General features: G+C 38.1%; 1 protein-coding gene across 5 annotated transcripts in view; it reads right to left on the reverse strand.

The window, feature by feature from the left end:
* MYO16 (myosin XVI) overlaps positions 1 to 19,531 on the reverse strand; it is a 391,786-nt gene that overhangs the window by 255,444 nt on the left and 116,811 nt on the right. For all 5 annotated transcript variants that reach the window (XM_030476550.1, XM_030476548.1, XM_030476549.1 and 2 more), the window contains exons 3-4: positions 9,259 to 9,329; positions 5,681 to 5,824 (exon numbers count right to left, since the gene is read on the reverse strand). In XM_030476550.1, the coding sequence (XP_030332410.1) occupies positions 5,681 to 5,824; positions 9,259 to 9,329 (215 nt within the window). The remainder of the gene's footprint in view (positions 1 to 5,680; positions 5,825 to 9,258; positions 9,330 to 19,531) is intronic.

Here is a 19,531-nt window from a genome sequence, read left to right on the forward strand (position 1 = left end):
TAAAGGAGAAAGACTAATATTCTACAATATCCTCTAAGTGTTGCCATCTGGTGTTCAGCAACTCATTAACAGCCTTCACTTAGATTAGTTCTATCTTAGCTCAGTCAGCAACGACAAAAGGCTATAAGACAGTAGTACAAACTCTCTGGAAGGCCCTTCCTACACCCATACGCATCCACCAGCCTCTGCAAACTGAGAGTGAATTAAAATAGATACCCACAGCTTTCATATAAAAAACCTTCTATTTAGAGTTTCTTACAACAACCAGATATCAGTAACTGCCTCTAGAAAAAAGAAGAATTTCCTTTTATTTCAGGCCACATGTTCCTTTGTACTGAAAATGTTATCCACTGACCGCTCCTGACCTCTAACTGCTCTTCATTCTCTCCCCTTTACTGCTTCTTCTTGCATTGACTCAACAGAGGAAGTCATATTGAGCAAGATGGAGTGGGAGGGCAGAATTACTTTCTTTGAGGAAGTAATTGTTAATTTTGCTTCATTTATTTCTGAAACTAAGAAAGATAAAGATCTTTCATTAAATTCTAAAGATAATGACTTTTTGATCATTCATCTCTGCTTGCTAAAATAGTCTGATGCAGTTGCAAACAAGAGCAAAAAGACTATCAACTGAGAGAGTTACAGACCCATAAGACTTCCTTTCAACTCCCACCAGTAAATCTGTTCCTGTAATTTTTTCCAATAAAACTATATCTGATTTTGGAAAAGGGATTTTACACCAATATCAAAAGTAGACATGCCATACAAAATCTAAAAACACTTCTAAAACTAACTCAAATATCACAGAAACACTTAAGAGATGGCCATTTAATGTAATGAAAAAACAATTCCTATAATAAATTCTTTTCCCCCCAAATCTCTCTATATGAAATTGTGATAGGTCTATACCATGATGCTATCATTTTTGTAAAAATTATCCCCTAAACTGAGGAAATATTAAGCAATAATATATTGAGGTTTTTAAAGGACAAATCGTATTTCAGTCTTACTGAAAGTATCTGGTATTCTCTATATTCCTCCTATTTTCATTTTAATGTTCCATCAGTGTCATGTCACAAGATTTATTCTAGTGGCATAAAGAGTTCTGCAGAGGAGGATCAGAAAATCTGTATTACACATACAGTAGATAGTGTTATACTGTTCAAACACTCTAACACTGCTCACCTACTGTTGGTAACTGTAAATCTAGTGAATTATTTGAGCATAACTCCCTTTTTGTACAATTCTGAGCACAGATTTTCCTACGTTCTTAAAAAGAGGAGAGAAAAAATATTCAGCCTCAATTTTTGTTAACTATCGTACTTTTAGCCTTCTGTGACAGAATCACATTTTGCGCTTCAATTCTAGGTTCCAAAAAGCAGATAATGGAACACATTTAATTGGCTGGCAGAGAGTGGTTACATTTGCTTTTCCCAGTAAGGTCAGTAAAAAGAATATATTAAGAATGTCTTTCAACTCCCCTGTTTTCCTTTATCTACATGTAAAAATTCCCAAGGACATCGTACTGCTCACTGCCATTCCAGTTAATTAACTGCCATTTTTATTACAGTCTTGCCTTCAGGTCTATGAAAGAATAAATCTCCACTGTGCAAAGTGCTGTACAAACACTAGAATACTATCTCCATCTTCCTAGTTTCATTCGACAGGATCTGCATTACATAGGGTGCAAACGTTATATTTATGTTGCCCACTAAACGGTGCCTCCTGATGCTGGTGAAATAAAGTGAATTACACTATAAAAATGCATTCTCACCTGCTTTCTTTTTCCTTGCTGCTTTCAACCTTAGGTCAGTCAACATCAAATGTTTTCATGACTATTATGGAGTGGGGAAGAGGGAAAAGAACCACCCCACAAAACAAAACCAAAGATACATTATAAAAGAAAACTTGTAACTATTAACTTGTTATTTATGAGCCCAGCACTACATCTCAATGATGAACTACCTGTGACATGACTGAAATTATAGCGTAACAAGTCATAAAGAAACCTGTAGTTCCTAACACAACCATAGCTATCTTGAGAAAAGGAACTAAACATACGAGCTCAATATGATTGTGAACCTTTTAATAAGTACCTAAACACCATGTTTCAAAATGGAGAGAACACAGTGGGTCAGGATCCAACTAAATATATCATGGAATTGCAGAAAGGTGAATCAGAATTTGACCAGTTACATTTTTTCTATTTAATTTTCAAATGCTTTGGGGTGAAGGAACAGGGGGGAAGAGGTGGGGCAGCTTGAACAGCTCCTTTGCCTTTTTAAGGATCCAATGCTCATTCTTAGAGCAGAGAACTCATGATAAATACTGTCAGACTGAAGAAAAATGAATAGGAAAAAGAAAAAGCATGGTTCTACAAAGTGATATTTTAATCTGTATACCCTACTGCCTGAGTGGTGAAGGTTAATTTACTAAACTGCAATAGTATTAATGTTACTATATCAGATGTGTGCTGGTTTCGGCTGGAATAGAGTTAATTTTCTTTATGTCAGCTAGTATGGGATACATTTTAGATTTGTGCTGGAAACACTTTTGGTAACACAGGGATGTTTCAGTTACTGCTGAGCAGTGCTTGCATAGAGTCAATGCCTTTTCTGCCCCTCACACCACCCTACCAGCAAGCAGGCTGGGGGTGCACAAGGAATTGGGAGGGGACACAGCTGGGACAACTGACCTCAACTGACCAGAGGGATATTCCAGACCATATGGCATCATGCTCAGCATATAAAGCTGGGGGAAGAAGGAAGGAGGGGATGTTTGGAGTGATGGTGTTTGTCTTCCCAAGTCAGTTTATGTGTGATGGAGCCCTGCTGTCCTGGAGACAGATGAACCTCTGAACCCCTGCTTGGCAATGGGAAGTGGTGAATGAATTCCTTGTTTTGCTTTGCTTTTGTGTGTAGCTTTTGCTTTTACCTATTAAACTGCTTCATCTCAACCCACAAATTTTCTCACTTTTGACCTTCCAATTCTCTCCCCCATCCCAACATGGGGGAAGTGAGCAAGTGGTTATGTGGGGCTTTGCTGCCAGTTGGGGTTAAACCACGACAGGACGGTAGTTTGAATAGTACACAAGTGAAGTGAAGGTTAACCACTTTTATGCATCAATTTAAAGTATTTGAAGCTAGAAAGTGTCTATTGTGAAGACTGCAATTAGACTGCAAGCAGTAGGTACCAGTTTAAAGCTACAACCATTTAAAGTGATACAGAGTAGACTAAACACTTTCCTCCAGCTAACAAAGCAGGAGCAGTATCCAAGTACGAGTGCTTGGACATTCTGTAAATCAGGTAGCATTTTCAATAGGACAAAGCACTTTGGATGTGAAGTTACAAATGTCATCTAGCATTTCAATTCAATATAAAAACAAGTACAGGAAATTAATGCAAAATATGATGTTGAAATGTGTTCAGAGATGATGGAAAAGGAACACAGCCCAAGCAGACAGAACTGCTGACAGTGCATTTAGTCCTGAACCTTCAAAAGACAGTGAGGCAAGACAGAGAAGATACTTCTAATAAAACTGGTTGCTTTTCACACTCTTTCAGAGATTTCATGTGGGTACAAATGTACACAAGCCCATGCATCTTTGTTCTTAAAGGCACTTCAGCACTCTCCTCAACAGGCTACAGGAGACTTCTTCATACAATATCCACAGAAACAGTCCCCTATTCCAAGGGCAAAAACCCCAACACTGATGCGGCCAGGCAACGATTGATGAATCTGACCTTTACTACCTCCTTTGCATGTATGGAAACCAGACCTCTACGGATTACTTTTGATCTCTACATTTCCCCATGTGCTAGCTGCTGCCCTGGGGGCAAGTTCTTCATTGGCTGCCTCTTTAGCAGACATGGGATATATTTCCTGCTGTACTGTCCAAATGCTGTCCCATCTTGCTGACAGCTATGAAATGGAGAAGGTGTAAATATGTCCCTGGAAAGCTATACCACCTTGGGTAAAATGTTGGGATGGAAAGAAATAGCTGCAAGCCTTTCATTGTGCATTTATTACAGAAACAGTGCCTACAAATCCAGTAGCCTTCCAACAGGACACAATAGCAGATTACCACATTACAAACAGCTACAGCCCCTTCTAGCTCTCAGAGAAAGACACTTCAGCTTACAGCTTTACTTTTGTCTTTGCTACCTACCAGAGGACAAAAATAGTGAGTTATCACAGCTAAACTGATGACTGACAAGTCACCATCTTGTCTCAACCAGAGAAACATGAAGACCACCAAAAGTGGGATAAAATCAAAAACTGGACACACTTAATTAAGTTCATTAATAGCCTTCTGGGACCTACATACACCCTATATTGTTTTTTGTTTGGGGTTTTTTTTTTTCTCCCCCCTCAAGAAATATTTTGAAGTCCTTACTGAGGAAACCTCCACTGGCCTTTATGACAGTTTTCCAAGAATCAGACTTTGCACAGGTCTCAATTAAAGGACCATATTACAGTCTTTTAGCTCACATCTTTAAAACAGATAATACGGCCTATGTTGTAAAGTCAATCCAGAAGAAATATTTATTTAAAAGCAATTCATGAGGGTATATGAAGCATTATTTTATCTTCCAACTGAAAACTGTGGCATAATAGAAGCTGCCTGTAGCTCATATTAGTGTTAGTCAGGCTGATGCTACACATTAGACATGGCCCATGAAACACTCTAACCTAAAGGCAAAGTAATTCTTAATATCAAACGCTCACGCAAAGACAGTTCAGAGTTGTGAAAAATACTTCCCTCCAACCTCAATTTCCATCTTCACTTTGCCCAATGTTATTAAAGATAGCATTAATGTCACGGTGCAAAAACTATTGCTTACCTAAGAATATTTCCCTTTCTCTGCCACAGAACTCTGTTTATTATTCTCACTCCAGAAGGGAAAGCATAAAGTTATTATTTATGTAGTCAAGGAAATTCTGCCTTAAAAAATTATGATCACGTAAAATGTGGGCAAATTTATCAGAAGTTATTGCAAATAATATAGACAATTCAAACACCACCTGCAAAAATCCATATGGATTACTGAACTTTCAATATATCAGATGACCTATTTATCTCAAGTTACCAGAAGATACTTCGAACCCTCAGAAGACAGCTTATAATAAACAGGGACTAAATCTAATAACATTCAAATGATGGGGGCTGGAAAATAATTTTAGATATAACCCTGGGTAGAAATATTTAATAAGTTTTTATTAGATTGGGCTTCTTGCAAAAACAAATGCTTCTTTATGAATACACAGTGTATCTGAGTGAATACTTGCTTTTATGAAGGAGGATTTTTTAAAACTGTCTGCAGACTCAACCCTTAACAGAAAGTGACAAGGAGAAAAGAAATTATCCAAATATTCCATATGGGACTAAGTGCTTATCAGAGATATAAGCTCCTGACCACAGGGAAGAGATAGGAGATACTTGACATTGACGTTTGTATTCTAATTCTCACTGAAGGCCTAAAAATTCCTTCTAAATATCCTGAACACCAAAATAATGTCAAAAAAACCAAAGAAACACAATATATGCTTTCACTTAGTAGTAGTACCAATATATTGCATTCATACATTAGTAGCAATATATTGCATACATACAGCAATTTCAGACCTTATGGTGTTACATTCTGTTTTCAAGTACACAATGCATTGGATTGCTTCACTTACTATTAGCAGTAGCAGGACAATATCAGGATTATCACAGGCACAGGCTACATGCATTGATGTCCAAAAATCCTCATCTTGATGATTTACATTTACTCCTCTGTCAATTAGAATTTCTGCAGCAAATGCATTGTCATAGCGGGCACACTAGAAGAAAGAAGAGCAGATTAGGGATGGTGTTTTACTCATTGTACAACTGAGTTTATCACATACAACTTTTGCTCCATATAAAATTTATATTGAGCAGATGACACGCTGTAGTTAAACTTCTGTGTTTGTAGGGGACAACAGCTGATGAATCTATAGAAATGGTTTTGTGGAGACTACAAGTTCCATGTGCAGGATTCACAAAATCCCTTATTCCCTCTGAAAAAGCACTATGTGAAATCTGCCAAAATTTACAGTAAAAACGAGTCTTTCTTTCTGTTCAATATTCTAATTCCAAATCAGTGCACAGGAATCAGTGCATGATGATCACATAATGAGTAGTGGCATCTATGTATACCCACACATATACATGTCCACATATAAGAACTTCTGCCTTTTTTCAGATCATAGCAATAATACACATCTTTCCATACTCAGTCATATTTCCAGTCCACTAACTGTGCTGATTCTTATCCAAGTCTCTCTGACAGATAAATATGCTGCACACTAAGGGTGTTGCAGGCAGGGTGGTTGCACACGTGTGTTTCTGTACTTTGTTTTGATGATGGAGGTCACTAATTTTGGCAGAGAAGAAACTGGTTTAGCCGTTGCTCTGAGCTTATTCCTGTGTTTCATCTGTGCCTTTTTGTGGATGCACTTATGTATACTTTAAAATACACTCAGGGCACCTAACTTAGGATCTTAACTCTCGCCTAACATAAAAACTCAGTAACTCTTTAGAGAAAAATTCTCTCTCTTTTCCCACTGGGGAGAGGTTACAGGGAGACTAATTTTCTGTATTAGATACTTAGATGCTTTGAATACAATTTTTAATGTTTGTGCTTCTTCCAATATTTAAAGCTGTATAATATTTCCATGTCCCAAAAAGCACTAATATACACTGCACAAATCATAGAATACTAGGTTGGAAGGGACCTCAAGGATCATCTCTTCCAACCTTTGCACACCTCTAAACCTCAGCATCCAACACTTGGAATTCCTAATGTGTCTAACATTGAAGGAGATAGACCTGGGGCAGCTTCAGCATCCTGAGCTTCGGTCAGCAGTGTCACAGCTTGCTGTTAGAGATGTCTGCTGAGAGCTGCCACCCCCTTCTGGGAGCTGAACGCTGAGCTTCACCTTACAGCCCTTTAAGAGATCAAGAGACTTAAGTGGCCGTATTTGCATCAAAAAAGCCAAGGTATTAACACTGATTTCTTTCAAATATAGTGAAATGTGCAGATAATTTGCAAGTGAAAGTTCATGTGGTTATGTCTGTATCACAGGTGGAACTACACCATGGCATCTTCTTTTTTACTTCTCCTCTCACGGGGTGTAATGAGAGTTCAGTGAATACCTTTGAAGCTCTCATGGCTTCCCTGAGATTCAACCACATCGGGAACCTGTCTACAAGTGACTGCAACAGAATCTTTATGAAGTGTAACTTTTTTTTTTTTTTTTTTTTAATAGCAATGTATCACATTTTGGAAGTTAACAGAAATTGAAAAAGGAATTATATCATTAATCAGATTTTAAGTAAAATGTGAAGATAAATGTATTTTCCATTCATTCTAGAATAAAAACATTCACACTACAACACTGATTAAGCTCCCCTTTCGAAAAAGCAGCTGTATGTATGCATAGAATTACAGCGGTAAAACTAGTACTTAGAATGGATCTGAGTGAGTTTTAAAAATATAATTAAGACGCATGTTAAATTACTATTTTCACTTCTTGCAGGAAAACAAACTTGGCTTATCTGTTTCTCTGTATCATGACCCTCCTCTATCTGTATTGCTCCTAAATTGGGGTCAAATCCAAGTTTCATTGAAATCAGGTTTGCCCCTAACTCCAATAGGGCCAGCATTTTCCTGCAATTATGAGTACTTACAAGTAACTCTGACTAAACTGAGGTAGTAGGTTACACACAGTTCTCTATTGCAAATTTCTTACTGCAGGAAGTTTCCCCTCTCTTGAAGCATGTGTGTGCCTGGGAAGCAGCAGGCACCAGCGGAGAGATACTGATTGTGACAGTGATGCAGAAGATAAAGAAACCTAAAAAAGCACAGTTCAACTGCAGGTTTTACCTGCAGTTAAAAAGTATGATCAGCTGAACTAGAACAAAGCAATTTAAAATCCCTGAAGATGGAATTTTCCTTCTTCTGTTTGAAAATGCCTGTGAGACAGACATCAGCCACACTGAAGATCAAAATTGCTTCCTAGAGCTTTCAGCACAGAGTAAGACTTGGGATGCCTCAATTTCAGGAATCCCAAATATAGATAACATCTCATATGGGCTGCATGTTTAAAGAGTGATTGAGTACTTTTGCAGTAGGCAAATAATTGGGAAAAGAGAACTTAAATTTTCTCTGTTCCAACTAATTTCTGCCCCCTCCCCTTACCTGAGCCTCTACTTGCCAAAAAGTCCTTGGCAAGCAGCATGGCCATGGAAGATGGAAAACACAGATTAATTGCATAAGGGAAATGCAACATCTGGCAAGAGCATGGTTGTAGGTGTGCTGGAGTCCAGTAATACTCTAGGGTCTTTTTTTCTCATCAAGAAATGGCACTAGTTTGTGTACATACTATGAGAAACCTAACCCAACTGTTCTAAAATGAAACACTCTGCCAGCAGACTTTTCACTGGATCTGTTATGCCCTTGTGTTTCTGAAGTCACATCTATTTTAGCAACATTGTGCCACAAAGTTGGATCCAAATATCTTGAAAGAGTTTCACATCAAATAGAAAGCATGTCTGCAATTGAAGCAGCACAGACCAAAATAAAAGATTATAAGACTTAGGAATTTTTGATGAGTTTTGCCACCGGCTTCAGCAAAGCCAGAATTTTACCTCTGCGGTATTTTCTTTCTGTCTGCCTGTCAGTCTTTCCTCCCCATGTCCTTACATCTTGCTTCTCTTTTGGTCATTGTATACAAAGCATTTTCCTTTTATCTTCCAGTTACTTTATCTAAATTGCTATGGAAATAATGATAAACTAAACACAGATAATGTGTTAAGTATCCACATGTAGGAAACTGGTGCAATAAAACATGAAATAAAAAAAAAAAAGGAAAAATGTTACATTGTGGTGTTTTTCAAACAGGACCTGTGAATCTCCAAACCATATAATTCTATCTTCAGAATCAAGCAATATTTCCTTTATTCTTTCTTACTGCACAGATAATTTTTAAATAAAACTTTTCATTCTGCTTTGTTCACTGCTATGACATGATCCATCCTTTCACAAGCACTTTGAAAATGACCACTTATTTCACATGTATAGCTGGATGCAGTCATAACCACCATGGAGGGCAGTGCAGATAAAAAGTTATTGCAAAGCGCTTAGGTTTTTTTGTTAATATGCCCAATATGCTACTCAGTATCCCACCATATTTATCCGCAGTCACTAACACCAATCTTCAATCACTCTTACCAGATGGAGCAAGGAGCCTCCTGAGGAAACAAGCATATGAGGGTCAGCACCATCCTTCAATAGCCGTAGCACTGAAATATCAAAGAAAAGAGAAAAAAGAATTAATACAGCAATATACCTAATTCTGAGCTGTTAATAGGATGATTCTTCATCATTTTCATTAAGAGATTTAATAACATATGCAAACCTCCCAGATAACATTTGCAAAACTATCATCTCAGCATTTTCCATCACATCTATTTTAATGGCTAAGCCTGGAAGCAAAGAACCTTTTATAATGATGTTAAAGAGGAACAGTATCAAGGACTTCTCAAGCGAACAGGTAAGCATGTCAGTTTGTACATAGGAGAGGGGATAGCTGGAGGAGAGACCCTGTCTCAAGGTCACAATCACCCGATTAGTTCATTTGGGGGCAAAATCACAGTCAACTGGTTTTATTTTATTTTGCAGAGTTCCCATGAGATTTGTTGGCTTTTTCAGTAAATAATTGAAACCAGTGTTCATAATTTATATCACTTGAAATTAATCATCATGCCAAAACTAAATGATCTGCACTCAATTTAACCTTTCCAGTGCATTGTCAGATCACTGATGCAGCATAATTCTTAAAATTCTATTTGGAGTCAAACTCCTCTCCCAGTTACATGTATTAAACCCCTTTGAAATGAAAATTGGCTTATAAAGGCAAGCAAAACCACAACCCTTCATATTGGTGCTCACTCAAGTGTGAAAATTCAGCACTTTTTCCCCATGGTCTCTATTGCCTTTATAACCTTCTCATTTGGAATCAAAGCATCAACAAACTCATGCTACCAGTGTTCATTCCTGGAAAAAAACTGCACAGTAACAATACCAGATGTTATCAGGGGAATCCACACCAGCATTGGAACCCTGTCTTCACTAAACTGGTATGAAGAACCCTTTCAAAAGGCCTCCCTCCAGGAGAATAACTGCCAATAATGCTTCCTGCGTAGGAACACGGCTGGTTTTAACTCCAACATCTGGAAATCCTGGTTTTAATTCCTAATTAAGATTCCTGGATGGAGTTGTCCAAAAGTCTGCAAAGAAACTTCAAGTTCAGACTACCCCAGAAATGTGGTCCACTGCATAAATTTCTCTCAAGTCTTTTCTAACTTCTGTGAATCTGTCAAGGGACTCATGTACACCATGTCCTCCTTATCCATGCATTTTCTGTATATGTTTTCATTCTCTCTGGAAATATCTTGCAAATCCATTTTCACTATACATTTAAACTTCGTCTAGCATTCAAACATTCAGTTAACCTATTTGAAAGGGGTCAGTTTTCTTTTCAAATATTGTCAATTTACACAAGCAATGTTGACCAGGTGCCCTAGAAAAATTCAGCCTAAGAAAGAAAATTTGGCTAAATGGTTGCAAGCCTATAAAATTAAAGTGAAAGTGTTGGCATCATCATTACTAAATAATTCACACATAGTAAACGCACTGGTATATTGGACAAATGCTTATAACAGTTAAACAAATCCATTTAACCTTTTGCTCTTTTTTAAACTTTGAAAATCAAATATCAATCTGAAGTACTGTATAAATTCATACTTTATAAGTAGTTCCATAGTACCTATTTCTCTGCACGGAAGGTTCTCCTACTTTTTCATTTACACAACTGTAAAAGACTTTAATATTCTGGCAAACGCCACTTTGAAAAATAAATACTATTAGAAGTCACTGTTGTCTGCCAAAAGTAGAAGTGGAACATTAAGTAACATGGAATAAATGACCTGTACAACAACTGCCAACCAAGATGAAAAGCACTTAAGCAGAGCAGGAAGGTGGAAAAATATTTACAAATTTTCACTACCTTGGGAAAAATGAATGAACAACAAAAAGCAAGTACTTCTTTCTGCTCTCAGATCCACAAATCAAATATTAAAATACACAACTGACTTCATCCAGAAAAAGACCATTAAAAATAGAAGCTCAGAACTAAGTTCTTTCCTTCTTCTAATACCTAAATTGCTGACCACATATGGACATGCTTCCTCTGCCTCAGGTTTTAGTGAGTAAGGACCTTATTGTAAATCCTTCCTCCTTAAATAGGTGTACAACTACATCCACCTCAAGAGTTAATATTTTCAATATTCCCATGTTATGCCATTTCTTTAGCAGGCCAGAAAAGATGAATTCCATATCACAGAAGATTTCTTAAGGCTCCAAAAGTAATTTCATACTGCCAATCCTACCAGGATTTCACCCAAACAAATTAACACTCCAAATTTTTCCCCTTCCTCCATCCCTGATTTTCAGGGAGAAAAAAAAAAAAAAAGAAGAATTAAAAATCACCCATTTCGGTCTCTCAGCCACTTATATAGTGGTTTTATGTAGTATTCTTTCCTATGGACTCTGTGTGTAGGCTAAAAATAGTAACTATGGCTTGGTTCCACCTGCAGCGATAGTCTTGTTTGCAAGCATGGGAATCAAAGCAGATAGTCCTTAAAGGTGTGATTTTCAGAAATTACTAAACTGCCATAATTCTGGCTTTAACTGATGACACCAATGAGAGCATATGATTCTTTGAAAATGTTGTCTTCATAGCGTATATTCTCACAGACTGCACTGCTGTCAAAAGGGGGAAGGCATGTTATCCATTGCATGGCTTATTCTTCCCTCTTGCCACCTCTCCCAACCTATGCAGTGCACATTCAACTGGACCAGTAAGTCTAATCTTTTATTATTTTTGCTTTCTCCTGGCAAGGCTAGTTTTCAGCCCAGTCAAGGTGGCTGACTGCACAGCTCCTTAAGCAACAGCACAGAGGATACAAATGCACACATCACGTGAAGGCAGAACAAGCACACTGCATTTTGGTGGAAGAAGTCTTAGATCGACTAAGCCTGATAGTTAAATAACAGCCTCAGTCTGTGTTTCTACAAGGTGGGATAAGCTGATTAAGGAACCAAAAGAGCCTATTCACTTCCCTCATTTGCAAAAGGACTTGCACATCATTTTCCTCTGGCTGCTTCTGCAACTTGGAACCGACTCTAATGGCACAAAATAACCCAAGCAAAAATAAAATGCAGTTTCCTGTTGGGTCACTGAGAAGAACTCATTCATTGAGAGTCCTGGGATCACCAAAACCAGCTTTTGGGTAGGTCCTTCTAAGCAAAGACAGAGGGTAAAGACCTCTCTCTTGGCAGGACTAGGACACAAAGGAAGGTCATAGGGTTGGGAAACTGCATTTCTAAAAATATTCAAAAGAATTTCATCTGAAGCCTAAAACAGCAACCAAGTGACAGAAAAGGTATAGAAAACACAGACAATTTATTGACTCTCTTCCTTGCACCAAACCCCCAGAGACTTGGTTCTTATAGAGAACTTACGCAAAATGAAATAATGCCTTTCAGATCCATTTGGCAACACCTTACTGTTGAAATCAAAAAATGACAGACCATTTCTAGATCTGAGATAGAAATTCATAAGAATGTTTTCACTTTACTTCTTTTCCCCTTAGCAGAAATGCAGACCAAGATTGCAGCATAAAGAATATGTAAACTGCAATCTTAAAGTAGAATATTAAATAATTATGATCATAAACAAATTATCAAGTCACAAAAATATAGGGCACATGGATAAAAGCTCTGTAGTTCTTCTCTTTGTCTGGTTTATTTTTTCTCATTATTGCATGTAGCTTAGTCAGAGCTTCAAGGAAATTCATGCCGCACAGATTACCAGGGCAAGATATGCAAACTCCTTTCAACTGGGCAAGAGTCTTTGTTCTGAATCAGGATTATGTGCTACATTCCTCTGCCTATAAAGACAAGTAAAAACCATTTCTCTTTCTTTGAATCCACCTCCACCACCACCCCTGCAAAACACAATAAAAAAAAGGAAAATAAAGAAAAGAAGATCACAGAAGCAGAATCCCCCTCAGTACTATGCAACTCACTTAGGTCATTCACTTAAGACTTTACTAGTCACTAGGAAAATCTTCACCTTATGTTCATGTTTTCCTTTTGATAGAACTATTCTAGTTAATGCTAGTAATTTGGGATGAATTGCCTAATGAGGATAGATAGTCATAGATAACTATATTCCAGAAATGCTATATTTCTTAATGTAATTTTTAAAGAAGCTTTCACAAGACTTTCTTTTAAAACTTGTATTATTTGTAATCTGTCATGGACAAGAAGTCTCCAGAAATGAGGAGACTGAAAAGAAGCTTGAAGGCAGGAAGCTGTCATTTACCTGGGGAAAAAAAAAAAAAAAGGAGAGTAAAATTTTCAGTAAATTCTCACATCCTTCCTTTGTGTGTATGAACAGGTCCATCCATTCTCTGCTGTCTTTTAGATTTGACACAGAAAATATTCAATTACTTACAGCAGAAATTCACACCTAACTCATAAAAGGTGTTTTAGGAGGCATTGGAGTTATAAACTCCCAGCAGTAAAAAATATAATAATCAAGGTAGCTTTTTACATATGCCTGATGTTAGGTTTGACTAAATGATTCCGGTGAGCTGCATAGCTTTCCACACTCCATTGACTGTATTGACTACATTATGATTTACTATGTAGCCTTATAATCCAGTAAAGGCAGTATGGTGCCTGTTACCAGCCACAGGTCTTGCACTAACTTCACATGTGGGACTAGGGCTGTAAGGCTTATTTTGTCTGGGATTGTCTTGGCTTGCTTCGAGCTTTAACTTTTTTAGCTGTTATAGCAACTGGCTAATGACAAGGTGACAATTACCTGACATGTTTTAGTTTCATTTAGCTTTATGTAATTGTGCTGAGTAATATGTTAAGAATTTTGATATATACACCAATAACCAGTACTTACACTGTGCTATGTTGAATAGCATCTAGCTACACTGGCATCTAGAACTATCTATAACCTTCTATGTTTCAAGTAAAGATCTGAAGTGACAGCAGACCCTGGAAGGTGAATTCAGAGGACCCAGGGCTACCAATAACTCAACAGTGATCAGCTACTGATGCTAATGCAAACTTAGGATCAGGGCAATGTTGCATTCACAGCAAACCCAGGTTTAGTAGTAACAGAAGGGCAAAACCAAAAAGTGCCTAGCATATGTAAAACTTAATCATTGGCCATCTGCTTTGCTGGATATACAGTACCAGTATATATTTCTATTAATCATTCCTCTGTGGAGGAGCAGCTAGCTAGTGTAAACTTTGTTCCTCTTAACATCTATTTTTGTTCTCTTCAGTTTAGCGTGAATAACTGTAACTGTTAGGATTGTTCATTATGTGCAGAAACATGACTTACTGCAGAAGTCTAGCTAAGACCATGCTGTTGCTGTAATGGATTATCCCATTCTCCCCCTGCCTCAGGCTGCATATTTCTGCTGCTTGCCTCTTGCTGGCACAAGGCAAAGATTAGTTTTCAACCAGATCAACAATCTGGGAATGTGGCACTGGGTAATGGATATGAATAGGGAGAATGGGGTGGCCACCACTTTCAGCAACAGCTGAAAGCAGTTCAGGCATAAACTGACCATGAAATTGAACCACTGCACAACAGAAGTGATGCATACTTCTAGTCTTTCTACTTCCACGAATTAAAGAAGTGTCATATTTTGCCCTTTACTCCCTCCATAGTCACACCTTTTGTCCAATGCTGACATCTTAAACTCTGTATAGATGTCCCACTTAGAATTCTTGCCATCTTCATGTATTGATAGTACTCTTTTCTTGTTCTGCAGTAGTCACTGTACTTTCAGCTTGTACTGAAGGTACTTATGAGGAACCTGCTATTCAACTCAGCTGTGTATAAGAACAGATGAGTGCCAGTCTCTCATAAGTTATTCTTAATCAGAACAGCAAATGAAATCAAGCAAGATGTCATAAATTTTTGTTTAATGCAGTCTTAGAAAAATATTTACCTCGCACCTTTGTTATGATTAGTTTAAAATTAAATTTTAAAATTCCAAGTACCACTGTTGTTAATTTAATCATTCTTTTAATTTGTCTTGTTTACCTAACAAACACATTTATAGTAGCAATACTGTTACCACAACATTATTAGTGTAATAGCTGATGTTTCCTTTCAAAGCAAGCTCTACCCATCAATTGAGAGTGGTTACTCAGAGCAGTCATGCCCTTAATACACTTTTCAAAAAACTGATTTGTAACCCTACTGCTTTTTCCATCCTTCAAATATTTCCAGCAATCACTGGCAACATCTGTCAAACACGTTCAAACCTCATTTTCTGAAGAACTCTTGGAAATAAATTCCCAACATTGCTGCATAAAGACAACAAACCATAAAGGAAATATGCACAAGGTTTGTACAGCTAAGTGCGCCATTCACAGAATGCAGAAATGAAGAGAGGAAAATTACTTTATCCATACTGGCTGAATTTGAGAATGTTAGCCTTACATATTCAAGCTATACTGCCCACTGTCTGAACAAAACACTGGTGAGGATAGGGCTGATGCTTCCATCTTTCCTCCCATAGTTTATAATTTTTTCAGGCAGCTAGGAATCAGATTACCATGATCCCAGCGCAATCAAGGCCATTGATTCTCTGCTGCATTTAAAAGTGTGATGTGAACTGTCAGGCTGATTCCTGAGCTCCAGTCAACTCAGTGTTACCTTTAAAAGAAACAAACTAAGCCACCAAAGAAACAGACTGGCAGAGGTAGTGCTACAGGTACAGAAGACACCTCTCCCAGCTTTAATGTTAGGCCCAGATCAAAATACCTGTTAGTTCTATCCCATATTCTCTTTGTGCAGAAATTTGTCAAAGCCCAGGCTTGGAAGCTGTTGAGGGGCTTGATCACTCCTCTGTGGGAGCGAACTTCAAGCAGCACAGGTAAGCACACGACAAGATAGGTCCCTTTTTTTTCTGCCCCATCCTCTGCTACTTTCCCACCAGGCCCTGCACCTTCAACTATTGTATGTCCACGCCCAGGCATCCACCAACCCTGACAGCTTCCTGCTAAAGCACTGGAGGGCAAGGACACAGCCCTCTTGCTATCTGATGTACCTCGAACTGGAAAACCACACAGAAAATAATGGTTATGTCTCCAGGCCACACAGACACTAAGTCAAACTTCAATGAGATCTCTAAGGAGGGTCACAGTTCCCTCAGTGAGGCAGATATTTCTAACACTGTAGACATAGCCAGAATAATTTATGAGTTTAGGGACTATGATTATTTAGTAACTGCTAAATTTAGAACTTCTTCAGGCACATTCATTCCCCTGCTTTCATTTCCTTTCATTTTTATATACATGAACTTTAATGCAGTCTTTGCTACACTGGAAAATATTAAGACCACAAATCTAATACCCTAACTAATGCTAGTGTATGCCTCTTACAGTGCCAAAGCACAGTGATACAAATTAACTTATTGCTTTATATCAAAAGTGACAACGACCAACAGTCCAGTGTGACACACCTGAGTTAAGCTGTGATACCACAGGCAAAGCATCTGTTCTTAAGACTCTGAAAAGACAGATATTCACATGGAAAAACAGTGTAGACTCTGAAATCATTTCAGAGGAACAAGATTTAAAAATAAGTGGGTCACATTACCTAACAGCTACATCTGAGTTCTCTTTTTCTATGGGATATTTACTCCTAAAGTCTTCTTTTATTTCTTTTTCAGTTCACAGCATCCAACTCCTTCCTGCCGTATAGTTACTCTTTCAAATAGAAGAACCCTAATTTATATCATTTACCTGTAAATACATTGCAGTGTATTTGTAAACAGTGGTGTAAATCACAGTAATTTAGAGAGGATTGGAAGCAGCCCTTCAGTTCTATGGCCCGAAGATATTGCTTGCAAGGGGCAAGCCCAAGGTCACTAGGCAAAAATCTCTTGCTTTGCCCCTGTTTTGAATTAACTCTTCCAGCGCTAAAGCTTTGGCCAGCTGTGGTAAGCTGTGATTATAAAGCTGTGATTTTACCTCACTGTAACTAAGACCTGTGCCTATTACAGAGCTGTTGCTCAAATGATTCAACACCACCCCACAAAAAACCACATGCTTAGCTAAAAATATTGCTTCTATCACCAAAGCTGATAGCACAGCAGGGGTTTTGCCAGCATAGCTACTTCCCAGGCCAAAATAGCTGTGTCATCAAAAACTGGCAGCACAGAGCTGACTGAATTCTGAATTTCTGTTAGTGAGATAAAATTACAGTAAAAACAAAGCTTCTTAAAATATACCATAAGATGAACACTCTAAAATTAACCTTAGGGGAAAGTAGTTGATCATACAGTAAACTTAAATATGGCTTTGATCACAGCTTTCGCTTCCAGCTAGCTCATGTGAGTTATTTATTTCAAGTTTTAAAAGACCAAAAAAAGGAACCTAATACTTTAGCATTTAGGTCACCTACTGCATTCTGTATATATATCTTCTCTGTCTCCCATGTGTGGGTTCTCCTGGAGGTCCTGACAAAGGCGACTAAAACTGGCACAAACATCATCAGCAAGCTGCAGTCAGTTATTACAAAAGCTCACACCCCACAGATTCGCCTTAGAAATATGTGTCAATCTGAAAACTCTTTAAATTACTAGTGCAATTTTAAAGCTAATTTATCTGCTACAGACATACCCGATTGTACATTAGAATGTTTGTAGAACGGAATAAATGTTTCAGATCTTTATAATACTTTACTAAATATGTTAAATTTACTTGAGACTTTGTTACATTCCAGTCCTATAGTCATCAAATGGTAAATACTAAAACACATCAGCAAAATAACTCATTCTGTGGTCAGCAGCTTAATTTAAAAACCATTGCCATCCCATGCTTTTCCCTAATGTGACTGTAAAAGTTAAAGAATTTGCATACATCACAAATATTCTGCTGAACAGACTGTACACCCCCTCTGTTTCAACCATCATTTATATTGATCCTATGCCAACGTTACTTAATTGGCATAAATCAAATTACTGCTGACTTATATTCCATATGAAGTAAGACTCAGTCCTTTTTTTAACCCTCACAGCATGAAGAGCAAGTTTATGCCAGTTGGTTTAGAAGCCCTGTAAGCAAGTCATTACGACTTGTGTTAGAGATCTTCAAGGATAACAGGCTATTATCCTGCTTAGCAGCTGCTAAATGATACTAATTACCATTTAGCAGCTGCTGGCTTACTAGACCACTGGCTGTTGGATTCTGTGTGTATAGTGGAAATCCCAGCATGTGCGCAAGGACGCAAACTTAAACCAGGCAGTACGGAACAAACTAGGGACATCAGCTATCCATGCATTAATCAGAAATTGTCGTGCATGCCAGGGGAGGTTTAGATTGGATACTAAGAAAAAATTCTTTATTGAAAGGGTGATCAGGCATTGGAACAGGCTTCCCAGAGTTGTAGTGGAATCACCATCCCTGGAAGTGTCAAATACCGTGTGGATGAGGCCCTTAGTGACAGAGTTTACTAGAGGACTTGGCAGTCCTAGGGTAACGGTTAGACTTGATGATCTTAAAGGTCTTTTCCAGCCTAGTGGATTCTATGATTCTTTGTGGCATATGAGTGACCAGAGCTATGAAGGAAATGTCTGGTTCTAAGAATATCTCACCACTTGACATATGCAGCTGAGGCACCACCTTTCACAGGATGTAATCTGTGATGGTTTACATAGACAAAATCGGAGCTACTTCCTTCTGTTCATGCCTCCATACACATACTCCCGCTCTCAACCTTACATGAGCTGGTATGGGGAGTTGCATTCTTGAAATGCATTATACTTTCCCTAGTGGTAATCCAAGCAGTTTATGTGACTAGTCTCCAAATCTTTATTCTTCTCTAATTTTGGGTCAGCTCTTTCCATCCAAAGCACAGGGACATGAAGGGTCTGACGCATACAGCTAGACTTTCTCTCACATCTTGGCTTCCTAACTCCCAACTTTCAAAGAATTCTTTCACACTTGGCAAAGGGCTGGCTTGTCACTTTTCATAATACAACAAAACAACTTTTGTAACCTTTGTCTATGCCTGACAGGGTAGCCCAAATATCATTCACTCTTGCCTGATGTGTGTTATTTGCACAGACTAGGTGTCTTTATCAGTGGTGACTACAACAAAAGTGCAACAGTAAGGCAACTATGAAGTGTCTTAATAACACCAATAAGGGTCTTGTCTGAACTAGATTTGTTTTAATACATACTAGAATCTTTATTAGTCTCCCTCATATCTGATGGATAACCCGGATGACCAGCAAGAAGCACAAATTGCCCACAGACAGGTCCACATAATCTCCTCCAGTCAGTGCTGCTGACTGCACAAGCTCAGCCTCCAGGAAATCATCCTGCTTCCACT

Source organism: Strigops habroptila, chromosome 2 (genome assembly GCF_004027225.2).
Source record: "Strigops habroptila isolate Jane chromosome 2, bStrHab1.2.pri, whole genome shotgun sequence".
Lineage (NCBI taxonomy): Eukaryota > Metazoa > Chordata > Aves > Psittaciformes > Psittacidae > Strigops > Strigops habroptila.